The 14,875-nt window shown below is 34.1% G+C and overlaps 1 protein-coding gene across 4 annotated transcripts in view; it reads left to right on the forward strand.

Annotated features, from left to right (window-relative positions):
- The window catches only part of UVRAG (UV radiation resistance associated), a 424,520-nt gene that overhangs the window by 213,973 nt on the left and 195,672 nt on the right, over positions 1-14,875 (forward strand). For all 4 annotated transcript variants that reach the window (XM_074304111.1, XM_074304114.1, XM_074304113.1 and 1 more), the window contains one exon: positions 3,173-3,338. In XM_074304111.1, coding sequence (XP_074160212.1) covers positions 3,173-3,338 — 166 coding nt within the window. The remainder of the gene's footprint in view (positions 1-3,172; positions 3,339-14,875) is intronic.

Below are 14,875 nucleotides of genomic sequence, written 5' to 3' on the forward strand. Positions count from 1 at the left end.
TCTTTGGTGTAAACAGGGGAAGTGGCTGGCAACAAAATGTGTTGCCTGAGGCTCCTGAGCTAGACAGAGTCATACTTATCCTCTGGAGCTTGAATTTTCCCATCAGAGACTATGGCAGACCTTCAGCTTGGGCTAATGAAGCAACCTCAACACAAGCAGCTTCCCTACTGGGAAGTGGTTTTCCTTTTGAGGCTGTGGAAGCCCCCTGGGCCCTATAGGACTTCACCTATGGTCCCTTTAAAATACTTTTTAATATAAATCCACAGAACTGGAAACCTAACACCATTGTGTAGCTGTAGCTGAAGCCCTATTACAAACTGTATCTCTTAATAGGAAATGATAGTTTTTTGGTATAGCTTTGCTTTATTGTTTTTATAGGCAAAGGGAGGAATTTTGTGGTAGGTATAGTGGTAAATGCATTTTTTTAAGAATTTAGCTTTCCATTTTTGGAGACTTCTTTCATATGTATATTTGTATTTTTCAGTTTAAACAAAATCATTTTAATCATTAAAGGCTTTAAAGTGTCATACTTATACTTTAAGATGAATTGAGACAACAAGCTGATCTGTGCTATGGCACACAGATGCAAGGTCTTGCAATTTGGTATCCCTTTGGGAATGAAAATAAATAAAATTAATTAAAAATAGCAGAGCCTTTGGCATTGCACATTTAACTTACGTGGGAGACTAGGTGAGAAGCCACCTGCCATTGCCCTTTTCCCTCCCCAGCCCCACCTACCCTTCCTATCCCTTGAAGGTTTTCAAATTCTGCCTCTCTCAAATCATATCAGAAAGAAAATTAGGATCATAGGTTTTAGAGTTAGAAAACACTTAAGAGGTTATCTATACCTAAAACAGGAAAGACACTGAAGAGGTAGCTTGTAGCGCGCTGTCGTCTCCAGAAGCTGCCGATTGCTCTCTGGGAAGAGATCTCACCTAGTAATCCTAACAGTAGCTTATAAATCCCTTTTGACTTCGACATCTATATCATGAATGATCTTATTTTGCAGATGGAGAAATTTATTGACAGAGCTAAGATTTGAATCTAAGATTTTTGGTTCCAGATTTAGGGTTTCTTGCTTGGCACTGAATATTTATTTCTAAATAAATGTCCATAGGTAGGTCAGTTTCATCTCCATTGTAATTGTTATGGAACTGTGTAAAGATCATATGAGTTCCAAAACAGAAATGAATGAAGTTTGTCTTAGTGTAGGATTATCACCTAGTTCCTTCTTACTTTTCCATCTTTTTACACCTTACTCCATTCCCTATGTTCTACAATAAAGTAATACTAATCCACAGCCCCTAACTTCAAGTGTTGTCACTGTCTGTCCCCCTTCCTTGCAGTCCTCTTCCTTCTCATCTCTACCTTTTTATTTCCTTGGTTTGCTTAAAGACTCAGGTTTTTTTTTTTTTTTCCTTTATAAGAAAATTTTCCCAATCTTCACTTATCTTAATGCCTTCTCTCTGATACTGCCACAATTTATTCTATCTGTATCTTATTTATATTTAGTTATTTGTCTATGGTCTTCTCTATTAGACTGTGAGCTTCTCAAGAGCAGAGGTTTTGTTTTTTCTTCTTTCTTTGTATCATCAGTTCTTAGTGGGTCTTTAACAACTTCTATTTGACTGACTCCCAGTTTGAGTATCAGTTCCATTCTCTAGTGATACTACTCATCACCAAAGGTGGCTGGTTATAGTAAGGTTTTTTTTCATAAGAAGTTACAATGCTAGAAGTAAAAGAACAGAATAAGAAAGAGGTGAATAGAGGTGGTCATAAAATATATAAGGAGAGGTTATCTCTTAATTTTTTATTCATCTGTGTTGCTCATCTAGAATTTTCATATAACGTACCGAAATCTTTTAAGTGATTTAATTTTTAAAAATCCATGAGGACACATTGGACAATTACTTTTTTCTTCTGTGGGAAAAGAAAAAAGCTTTTATGTTGCATTACTTACTATCAGTTGAGTGCCTGAATGATCATTTGTCACTTTGTAGGCAGTGGCAGAAAACTGGATGGTGAGTTAAAAATGTAATTATCCATAGCTTCTTAAAAGTTAGACGACTACATATATGTGTAGGATAATAAACATATACATACATATATATATGTATACATACATATATATGTATATATCTTTCTACAAGTGCTTCTATCTAAAATGCATGGATACAGACTATAATATCTATAATCTTTTGCATATGAATTTTTTAAAAACTGTGAATTGCTACTTTGTGCTGGTTGTCTCACCGTCAATTAATAACCGTTATAACCAACATAATAAATTTGTTTCTAGAATTATTTCTGTATCATTTTAATTAATGGCTTGAAGTCATTGGGCATGCAACTTCATAACCTGCTTCACAAGTTTGTGTTTTTAATCTCAAAATTAACCTTTTTTAGTCTACTGCTTAGAAAATTAATAATAGAAGAAATATATTTCTGTAGTGCTATATATTTAATTTAATTATTCCCAATTTAAATTAATTATCATATTATCTAATAAATTGTAGTGATTGTGGTCCCCCTTGTTATAGGCTGGGGAAGGACACAAAAATTTGAATAGTCTTTGCTATACAGGGATACCTTGCTAGCCTCATTAATTGATTATAGGAAAATACAGTATAGCCAAAATGTTATGAAATGGAGATATGATGATGGTGGTGGTGGTCATGGGAGTTCAGTTCTTTAGGGACAATATTTATGAGCATGCAGTAAGGAGAATGGTGATAGGAAGCATCTGATCTTGGGAGTTAATACTTATAAGACGTGAGGGCTAACTCAGTTTTCACTGACCATTTAATCAAATGATATTATATTGGAGTTTTGAAACTGTTGAAAATGGAGCTTACTTTATAATGTAGCAATAGCATTCTTGTAAAATATTAATTGAGGCTATATTATGCAGGGTATGCCTGTAACATGAGGCTATTGGAACATCTTATTACCTTGTTTGTTAGGGATCAGTTTCTAAAGGAATAGGGTAAAGCAAGAAGATTTTTAAAAACAGATTTACAGTTTTAAAAAAATCATGCTTATTCTTAATGTCTTGCTGCTTACTAGTTTTTTTTTTTAAATTATTTTCTTTTTGAAAACAACTCTAATGTTTGCTTAGATCATTTCTATGGGTAAATAAGGATCTTTTCTGTCTTTGCTTTTGAATTGGCAGCAAAAGATGATGGAAGCATTGCTGTTGCTCTTGGTTACACGGCACATTTGGTATCCATGATTTCCTTCTTCCTGCAAGTGCCCCTCAGATATCCCATAATTCACAAGGGATCCAGATCAACAATCAAAGACAATATCAATGACAAGTTGACCGAAAAAGAAAGAGAGTAAGTCTTTTTATTTATTTATTTTTGAGGGGGTATATACTTTTTGCTGCACATCATAGAGGATGTGATGTGATGAAAATCATTGATCCTATTATTGGCTATATCTACATATTGGCTCTTTATAATTCAGATAGCCTTCTAGGAGTTTAAAGCGTTTTCCTTATAATCTTTCCCCATAAGTAGGAAATAAATAACTTCCCCCGTGTCATAGAATTAAATAAGTGTCAGATTCAAACCCATATCTTGATTCCTGATCAAGTATTTCTTCCACTATACCAACACTGGCTCTCCTGATGTGATAGAGGCAAGGCTAGAATTTGAATTCAGTTTTTCATACTCCAAGTTATTTTTGATATTCTTGTAGTTGGGAAAAAGAACTGAGGTACTAAAAGATTTTTTTCTTAAGCATCCTCCATTTCAATATTATTTGAATCTTTTTTGACTATTGGTAGCCATAGTATTAGAATCCTGAGTGCAAAATATCTTAACTCTCACGTTTTTATGGTAGTGTTTATTTTGCATTCCCCATCTGGCCTTTCTGAAATGCCAATCTGAAACATTACCCTTTCTGAAGGATGCTTTTCACATTCATCCATACTTGAGGGGAAACTCTATGGAATCTTTTAAACATTTTGCTTTAAGGCTTATGACCTTACCACCTGAAGGAATATCAGAATGGCATGAGAGCCCCGTTGCTAAAGATTCTTCCTTTCTCCTATTCCAAAATCTAAAGAATGGATGTTTAAATATTTTGGGAAGAGGGCCAGGAATAATTTATTAAAATTTTATTAATGGTCTTTAAATTGATGACAATTTTCTATATTGTGCCACTCAAATAGGCAATAATTAAATATGTTCAATGTAAATTAATGAGAAAAGCAATACAATAGGAGTCACTCCTTTGTTTTGGTTCCATAGTACTGTACATGATCATCATTTAAAAATTATTACACTCCTTGTAAATATTACCTTGGAATCCAAGAAATTAAAAATTTTTTTTTAGTAATTCTGTTTCAGGATAATGAGTTTTCTTTGTAATCTTATATATTTTCATACATTTAAAAACATTCTGAGAAACAGGTCCAGAGACCTCATCAGGTTGCCACAAAAGATTCGTGACACAAAAAAGGTTAATAATCTTTGAATTACAGTCATTCATCACATTTATTTAGCTTCTACTCTATGTACTCTAGTAGATGAAAACTGGAAAGTACTTGCATGATCATCTAATCTGTACATCTCATTTTATAGATAAAGGCACTACATTAGATACTACATGGTAATCTGGAGGACATGAGGAAGATTACTAAAATAAATTAGTTTTAGACACTTTATAGACAAAATAAGATTTGCCATATATGTGAATAATAAGAAGTTAGTACAAATATAATACACAGTAGAGGGAGAGGTGCAAAAAAATACTGAGAAAGTTCATGAAGGGGAGATATCATCTCTGATTTGTGAAGTCATAAAAGAAATGGCCCTTGGGCCAGACCTTGAAGGATGTCAGAAATGTTGAAAATAAGATACTAGAAAAGATATTAACAGAATGGAGAATGTACAGGATGTGTTTGTTGTGTTGTACTTTATATAGTTAGCTTGCAAATTATCTTTGAAGGAGAATGGTGTAAGGTAAGACTAGAGGCATATGTTGCAATTAAGAGAGTTTCCTAAGTTTCTCTGGCCCACAAATCTGGGAGGGAGTGTAATTCATTCAAAATATTTGCATTCAAAATTCAGCTCTGCCACTTACTGTCTGTGTGATGTTGGGCTGTAACAAAAACAATGAATGATATTTATAAAGGGATTGAGGTTTATGAAATGCATTTAGTGATTTGGGTATTACAGATATTTTCCTCATTATCCAAGTGAAGAAATTGAGTTTCAGAGAGCTTTAGCAATTTACCCATGATTGTATAAGTAGTGTCAGCAGTGAGAACTGAATCCACATCTTCTTTACTTCAAATCTAATCCCTCTATTGCGCCAGGATGTCACTTTACTTTTGTGGAACTTAGTTTCTCTACATAGAAAATTATGTCATTGGACTGGATTGCTTCTGAGATTTTCCCAGTTTCAAATATATGATCCTCTTATCCCATTTTCTCAGTCCTAGGCATAAGGAATGTATCTGCTGAGATCTTTCACTAACTATTGTAAAAATTAATGGTTGAGGCTCTTCCAAAACAGAAGCATTGTCAATCTCTTTTCCCAATATTTAGGGTTAATAAAAATCAATACTTAAAAAAAGGCCATAACATTCTTGATTAGCAATAACGTATCTTCCTTCTGATATTTCTGATTGGGGAACTGAATGAAGACTTCATAAAGGAAATGACTTTAAACGGACTCTTGAACAAATCACAGATTTTCACCTTAGCTTTCAGACGGAGTTCTGCACAGGTGGTTCTCTTTTAGAAATTCAGATGTACTCAATTTTTGTCACCTTTAGCAGACAGTCTCGGGAGATGCATTGCTGATTCTTTCAAAAGACCATTTTTGGGAAATGTAGGGCATGTTTCCCAAGTCTTGGTTCTTCAATTATGCATCCAACCAGGTCTCTTGAATTCCAGCTACTTATAAAGTATCTCTACTTATAAAGGTCTCTTGTATTGTTGCTTCCTTGAACTTACAGAAATGATGTCATTGCTACAACCTTTCAGAGAAGAACCTGAGGAAAGCTGCTATTCAGTTGTTGAGCCTAAGAATAAAATTCAAGTTTGGGCAGTTGTGAGAGTGCAAAGGTCTAAACAAAACTTAGGCTCAAGAGAGAAAATTTGATTGAGCTATAGTTTAGAGTTCAGAAATACAGAAGAGGGGCTGTTACATGGTACAGTAGATAGAACATCAGCCCTGAAGTCAGGAGGACCTGAGTTCAAATTTTGCCTCAGACACTTAACATTTCCTAGCTATGTGACCCTGGGCAAGTCACTTAACCCCAATTGCTTCAGCAAAAAGAAAAAAAGAAAAAGAAATGCTGAAGAAAAAATTGGTGTTTTTCATAAACTTCTATCTTTTCAATGATAATAAAATGAATTTAGGATCTTTGTAAATCCAGTGTTCTAGTAGGTAAATTGGTAAAACTAAGATAGACTTGCAGCATCTTATGATGTGTTGAGAGCAGCTGATGTTCTCAGCCTTTCAGACACTTAATCTCCTAAATTTATGGGGAGAGAGGATGTAAATAAATTGCCATAAATTCTTTAAAGAAAAAGTGAAATTCAAGGTCAGATTTGTCTCAGTTTCTTTTGTGGATTCAGTATGCTTGCTTAAAAGCACTTAACTGCATTTTCCTTATCACACATACCCTCCCAATATGGGGAAAGTGTTTCTTCATTAGATTCTTATGGTAATTCCCAAGCTGAAGCTTCATCTAAAGGGAAATGTCATTTGTTACTTTTCTGAATTTCCTTCTAAGAAGTCCATGCCCTGGAACATCTGACTCTCTTGTCCTAAAGAATCATCCTTTCCTACAGAGTTGTTTTTATAAATGGGTTGATTTATTTAGATGGACCCTTTTGTTACTACATGTTTTTGTCAAAAGGCTACTCCTATTCATTTCAATTTAACAAATATATATTTAGCACCAACTGAGTGCAAAACTGTTTGATGTGGGGGACTGGAGATACAAAAATATTGTGATTCCTATGTGTAAGGGACATAATTTTATAGAGGCAAAGAGACAAACTCAGGTAATTAAGTAAAATACAAATTAGATTACAAATGCAAAAGAGAGGATTAGAGTGTTATGAAGGAGTAATAAATAATTTCTGGCTTGGAAAGATCATTAACTTCCTCAAGAAGTAGCACCTAGATGGACCTTGAAAAAAGGGAAAGATTTCCACAAGGGGCCAGAGGAGAGCAATCTGTCAGCAGACATTTATTAAACATTATATATGAGGAACTATGGCAGGCACTTGGGGTGCAAACCCAGAAAATGAACCAATCTCTGTTATCTGGAAACTTACCTTCCAAAGGAGGAAACAATAAATGCTTATGAATATTTACTGAATAAATTTAAAGAGCTTAAATACAGAGTAGTTAAATATAAAGGAAGGAGGGAAGCAGGGGAATTAGAAATTTTTTTTTTTTTTTTTTTTTTTTTTTTTTTTTTAGAACAGTAAGATTCTGTGAAACTGAGGTTAGGAGAGGTAGAGAGAATGACCAAGGCACAAACAGACTTAAGAGATGGATTGCAATGTGAGAAAAAGAGAGAAGGCTAATTCAACTATATTTCAGAATATAGAATGGGGAGTAATATCAACAGAGGCTGGGAAAATAGGTTGGGCTCCAGTTGTGCAGGACTTTAAAAGCTAAACAGAAATTTATGTTTTTCCCTGGAGGAAATAGAAAGGCACTGAATTTGATTGAGTAGGGGAATGATGTAGTCAGACCTTCACTTAAGAAAATCACTTTGGATACAAGTGCGGCTAAACAACTGGAATAGAGAAAGTCTACTGTGGGACAGCATAAACAAAATCACAAAGATAGGAGAGGATAGAATAAAATTGAGAAATAGTTAATAGTGCATTTTGAGTGGAATATAGAGTATCTTTGGATATTAGTGGGAGGTAGAAAGATGGATTAGTAAGACCCTACTGCTAACAGTAGATCCAAGGAGGAAAAAGGACTCAGAACACAAGAAGCAGTTCTTTACTGGCAAATAACTGGAAACTTAAGTGGGGGAAGGGCTGTTCATCATTTGAAGAAAGGTTGAGCAAATTATGGTATGTGAATGTATGTAGTGGAATACTATTATGCCATAAGAAGTGATAAGGTTCATAGAAACCTGAGAAGATTTATATGAATTAATGCAGAGTGAAGTGAGAACTAGGAGAACAATTTATCCAAGGACAACTTGATGAATCCATTGACCAACAATTATTCCAGAAGACTGATGAAGAAGTATGGAACTATGTTTCTCTTTTCTCTTCTAACCCTCCAACAGAGAGGTAAATGAATTCAAATTTCAGAATGAGTTATGCATTTTTGGACATGGACAGTATGGGGTTTTATTTTGTTTTACTATGCATATTTATTACATGGGTTTCCTTTTTCTTTTCCTTTAAATGGGAGGGGGGGAATAAATGCTTGTTAGTTGAAAAATATAATAAAATGAAAGGGTGTTTTTTTGGTTTGTTTGTTTGTTTTTTTATTGAAAGATATCCACTTTTGCATAGTGATTGATGATGTTTGAATTTGCAGAAATATTGATAGTGATACTTTTTATATTGTTTGGTTTCATATATATATGCATATATATATGTTTGATTGTAAGGAGAATAAGTTCACATTCTTGCCAATAACTTGTATTTTGGACTGTACTACACAAAAAGCAACTAGTTTGCTGAAGATCAAAATAACCAGTACTTTACAGTTTAAAAAGTGCTTTCCTTAATATCCCTATGAGTTAGGTATTAGAGACAGTATTCTTTTTTGAGATGAGGAAACTGAAAATTAAAGATGCGAAAATACTTTTTCTAAAGTCACCCAAGTAATTAATTGCAGCACTGGAGACTTGAATTTTTATGTCTTAAGTTTAAGCATTGGGCTTTGTCTTCAGTACCAACTGTTCAGAATCACATATGGCAATGATATCAGGTCAGAATCACAGTCATATCATCAACATGATTCCTAGAAGAGTGATAGTGAAATATCTCAATTGTACTACAATTTGTACAGCAATTAAGTATCCCTTTATGTAAAAGAAAGCTACAAAACACAGGAACAATTTAAATTATGATCACAATAATAAGATAAAGAAAATAATAAGATAAAGAAAATAGCACTGAAAGCCTCAGAACTCTGATCAGTGTAGTTAACAATATTAAATCTACAGATATGAAAGTGAAAAATACTTCCCTTATTGAGGAGCCTCAGGGATGAAGCATATTTTGTCAAAGATGATCAGTGTGTTGTTTTATATTCTTTAACTGTATTTCTTGATTAAAAGTAAAGAATCAGTGGATGGGAGGATTAGAGTGAAATTGGAAGTTACTGGGACCAGCTGTTACTGGTATTAATAAAATATTAAAAATATAATATAAGCATATACACAGATATCAAAGCATTGGACTAATTAGGTGGCCCTTTCATTCTCCTAATAAGCATATACATGGGCAATATTCTTCTGTTATCCCGAGTATAAAAAAACAGACCAAAGGAATTATGGGCATGCTCATTTCACTTAATCTCAGTTTCTCCATCCATTAAAACAGCAGTAATCCTTCCTGCCTCAATTACCTGTCTCATGTGGCTTCTACAAATGTCTAATACTGATTAGGGTGGGGAGGAATATAGTAAAACAAAACTGTGCAGAAAAAACCTAGTATTGTGTTAGGGAAGAGTTAATTAAGTCTTAGACAAGATTAATTGAAGTACAGTGTACAAAATCTCTGATGGTGGTAGTCCTGTTGAATATATCTGGAATATTGTGCCAATTCTAGGCACAATTTAGAAGACATTGACAAATTAGATCAAATAGAAAGAAAGGTCACAATGACAAAGAGGACTGGTAATTAAGTTATATAAAGTTATTTTCAACGTTCATGAATTTTTTTTTTTTTTTTTACATTTTGGTAATTATTACAATATAATTGGTTTCCTTTGTAATCCTACGTATCTTTTATACATTTAAAATTAATATTATGTAAAGGGATTTATCAGAATAGGGAATCTCAAAGCTTTACTAGATTGCCAAGGGGTCCGTGACACACACAAAAGAGGTGTATAACTCCTGTTAGAACAAGGATGATTGAAGAAATTGAGAGTATTTAATATGGCTAGATATTATCAAAGAGTGATGTTCTACTTTTGACTTCCATGGCAGATAATTGATTTCAGGATAAACAGGAGAGGAAAGGATTTGAACAGAATAGAAAGGACAATTGTGTTGGGTATTTGAAGGAGATGCTGAAAAGAGGTTAGAAATTAAATTTGAGGAGAGGAAATTTGGCCAGATTTGGAGGAGAAAAAGTCTAGCTGTTAATCTAAATTCTATTCCTGGATTGTAAGAGAATCAGGATTAAGGATGATTAGAGAGTATATAAACTGATTAAAGAGGACTGTTAGAATTAATAGATTTCAGAATTATATGGAGAAGGTAGATTGCAAGATTCTCCTTGACCACATTTGCATTTTTTTTTTGGGGGGGAGAGATAACTGAGTGGTTTACCATTTCTTTCTCCAGATCATTGGCACTTGAGGAACTGAGACAAACAGGGTTAGGTGATTTGCCCAGGATCACACAGCTGAAGAGTGTCGGAGGCCAGATTTAAATTTATGAAGATACTCCTTCAGGATTTCAAACCCATGATCTAGCCACTGCACCATCAAGTTGCCCTTTAAATTGTTTTGCAGTCATGTTCAACTCTTTGTGACTTCTTTTGGGGTTTTCTTGGCAAAAGTATTACAGTAGTTTACCTTTTACTTTTCTAGATCATTTTACAAATCTAAGTCAAACAGGTTTATAAATGGCTTGTCCAGGGTCCCATAACTAGTAAGATGTTTGAGGTCCGAGCTGAACTCAAATAAGTGAGTGTTCCTACTTCAGGACTGGTACTCTATCCACTGTGCAAGTAGGGAAAGTTTTACAGTGACTTGAATCCAATTTAGGTATTTATGTTTATGCCCCAACCAGAATGATTTCTGTGTTCTAAGAGTGGGAGATCTCTCCCAGAGAAGGTTAAGGGATTCAAACTCCAAACTGTAAGAGAGATAAGGCATTCCTAAGGAAAATAGAGGCAAGGCATCAGGAAGGACAAAAGGGATTTGAGGAGGAGAATAAGAAGTGACCAATTTATGTCAAGATGGTGAAGAATAGAAAAGTGTTAAGCAGAGGAGAAAGGGAAGAAAATTATAATTAGAGCTTAAAAATAGGTTTGGGGCTCTTTTTGAAGAGCAAAGAGCTGGATATGCTAAAGAGAAAGAAGCTTCTTGTCTTTTCAAGAAAAATATTTAATAAAGACTTAGGAACTATTCAGGTGAGAGATCTTTCAGTGGAGGACAGCGGAAAAAGAGATGGATAATAATAGTAATTAGCAATACTCTGCTCTCAGATTACTGAGACCGATATTTGTTGATCTCATAATAACAAAAAAAAAAGATATAGTTATTATTTTCCTAGGGCATCTATCTAAAATGTTAACAAAGGATCTGCTGAGTGTTATTAAAATAATAGCTATAATTTATATGGTACTTTGAGGTTTGCAAAAGCACTTTAAATATACTGTGTCATTTAATTTATACAACATCTCTGAGATGGGATCATCTCAGTTTACTGTTGAGGAAATTTAATGTAGAGGTTAAGTGACTTGCCTGACTCTCACACAGCTAGCTGGTGGTTAAAGTTGGATTTTAACTCAAGTCTTCTGACACTAGTCCCAGTAAGCACCATAATTACCATGCCATCTATAAGTCTAACCACTTACTTCACTTGATTGATGCACATACAAATGACATTTCATAAGGAAGTTTAAAAGTATTGCCAGTAATTGTGAAGTCTTGAAAATTAAATTGGAGACCATAGGGGTACAGGTGGTTTTTCTTATTGTTGCCTACAGAAAGGCAGAGGATGCAGAAGTTAAGAAGTGAATAGCTGACAAAAAAATGTGACATCCTGAAAGTAGGATTTGGAGGACCATGCCTTCAGTTGTAGGTTTGGCAGCTTCCTGGCCACAAATGGAGTATACCTACCATTAGCTGGTAAGAAAGCTTTTGCCAGGTATCTTGCACATCTTTTTTTTTTTTTTTTTTTTTTTTTTTTTATTTGTAAATTCTTTTTTTTTTTTTTTTTTTTTAATTTTTTATTTTATTTTATAATTATAACTTTTTGACAGTACATATGCATGGGTAATTTTTTACAACATTATCCCTTGCACTTACTTCTATTCAGATTTTTTCCCTTCCTCCCCCAACCCCCTCCCCCAGATGGCAAGCAGTCTTATATATGTTAAATATATTACAGTATAGTCTAGATACAATATATGTGTGTAGAACCGAATTTTTTGTTGCACAGGAAGAATTGGATTCAGAAGGTAAAAATAACAGTTTACATTCATTTCCCAGTGTTCCTTTTCTGGGTGTAGCTGGTTCTGTCCATCATTAATCAATTGGAATTGGATTAGTTCTTCTCTATGTTGAAGAAATCCACTTCCATCAGCATACATCCTCGTACAGTATCATTGTTGAAGTGTATAATGATCTTCTGGTTCTGCTCGTTTCACTTAGCATCAGTTGATGTAAGTCTCTCCAAGCCTCTCTGTATTTCTCTCTGTTGGTCATTTCTTATAGAACAATAATATTCCATAACATTCATATACCATAGTTTACCCAACCATTCTCCAATTGATGGACATCCATTCATCTTCAGCTCTAGCCACTATGAAAAGGGCTGCCACAAACATTTTGGCACATACAGGACCCTTTCCCTTCTCTAGTAGTTCCTTGGGGTATAAGCCCAGTAGTAGTATGGCTGGGTCAAAGGGTATGCACATTTTGATAACTTTTTGGGCATAATTCCAGATTGCTCTCCAGAATGGTTGGATTCTTTCACAACTCCACCAACAATGCATCAGTGTCCCAGTTTTCCCACAGCCCCTCCAACATTCATCGTTATTTGTTCCTGTCATCTTAGCCAATCTGACAGGTGTGTAATGATACCTCAGAGTTGTCTTAATTTGCATTTCTCTGATCAATAGTGATTTGGAACACTCTTTCATATGAGTGGAAATAGTTTTAATTTCATCATCTGAAAATTGTCTGTTCATATCCTTTGACCATTTATCAATTGGAGAATGGCTTGATTTCTTATAAATTAAAGTCAATTTTCTGTATATTTTGGAGAGGAGGCCTTTATCAGAACCTTTAACTGTAAAAATTTTTTCCCAATTTGTTACTTCCCTTCTAATCTTGTTTGCATTAGTTTTGTTTGTGCAGAAACTTTTTAATTTGGTGTAATCAAAATGTTCTATTTCGTGATCAATAATGGTCTCTAGTTCTCCCTTGGACACAAACTCCTTCCTCCTCCACAAGTCTGAGAGGTAAACCATCCCATGTTCCTCCAATTTATTTATGATTTTGTTTTTTATGCCTAAATCTTGGACCCATTTTGATCTAATCTTAGTATGTGGTGTTAAATGTGGGTCCATGCCTAGTTTCTGCCATACTAATTTCCAGTTTTCCCAGCAGTTTTTGTCAAATAATGAATTCTTATCCCAAAATTTGGGATCTTTGGGTTTGTCAAAGATTAGATTGCTATTTTTATTCACTATCTTGTCCTGTGAACCTAACCTATGCCACTGATCAACTAGTCTATTTCTTAGCCAATACCAAATGGTTTTGGTGACTGTTGCTTTATAATATAGCTTTAAATCAGGTACACTTAGACCACCTTCCTCTGACTTTTTTTTCATTAGTTCCCTTGCAATTCTCGACCTTTTATTCTTCCATATGAATTTTGTTGTTATTTTTTCTAGGTCATTAAAATAGGTTCTTGGGAGTCTGATTGGTATAGCATTAAATAAATAGATTAGTTTGGGGAGTATTGTCATCTTTATTATATTCGCTCGGCCTATCCAAGAACATTGAATGTCTTTCCAATTATTTAAATCTGACTTTATTTTTGTGGCAAGTGTTTTGTAATTTTGCTCATATAATTCCTGACTCTCCTTTGGTAGATATATTCCCAAATATTTGATACTATCGACTGTTATTTTGAATGGAATTTCTCTTTGTATCTCTTGCTGTTGGATTGTGTTGGTAATGTATAAAAATCCTGAGGATTTATGTGGATTTATTTTGTATCCTGCGACTTTGCTAAAATTCTGAATTATTTCTAATAGCTTTTTAGCAGAGTCTTTGGGGTTCTCTAAGTATACCATCATGTCATCTGCGAAAAGTGACAATTTGATTTCTTCATTTCCTACTCTAATTCCTTGGATCTCTTTCTCGGCTCTTATTGCCGAGGCTAGAGTTTCTAGTACTATATTGAATAGTAATGGTGATAGTGGGCAACCTTGTTTCACTCCTGATCTTACAGGGAAAGGTTCTAGTTTATCACCATTACATATGATGTTTACTGAAGGTTTTAAATATATGCTCCTTATTATTTTAAGGAATAGTCCATTTATTCCTATACTCTCAAGCGTTTTTAGTAGGAATGGATGTTGGATTTTATCAAATGCCTTTTCTGCATCTATTGAGATGATCATATGGTTTTTATTAATTTGATTATTAATATGGTCAATTATACTAATAGTTTTCCTAATATTAAACCAGCCCTGCATTCCTGGTATAAATCCCACTTGGTCATAGTGTATTATCCTGGGGATGATTTTCTGAAGTCTATTTGCTAATATCTTATTTAAGATTTTAGCATCAATATTCATTAAGGAAATTGGTCTATAGTTTTCTTTCTCAGTTTTTGATCTACCTGGTTTAGGTATCAGTACCATGTCTGTGTCATAGAAGGAATTTGGTAGGACTCCTTCAATCCCTATTTTTTCAAATAGTTTACATAGCATTGGAGTTAATTGTTCTT

Source organism: Sminthopsis crassicaudata, chromosome 3 (assembly GCF_048593235.1).
Source record: "Sminthopsis crassicaudata isolate SCR6 chromosome 3, ASM4859323v1, whole genome shotgun sequence".
Classification (NCBI taxonomy): domain Eukaryota; kingdom Metazoa; phylum Chordata; class Mammalia; order Dasyuromorphia; family Dasyuridae; genus Sminthopsis; species Sminthopsis crassicaudata.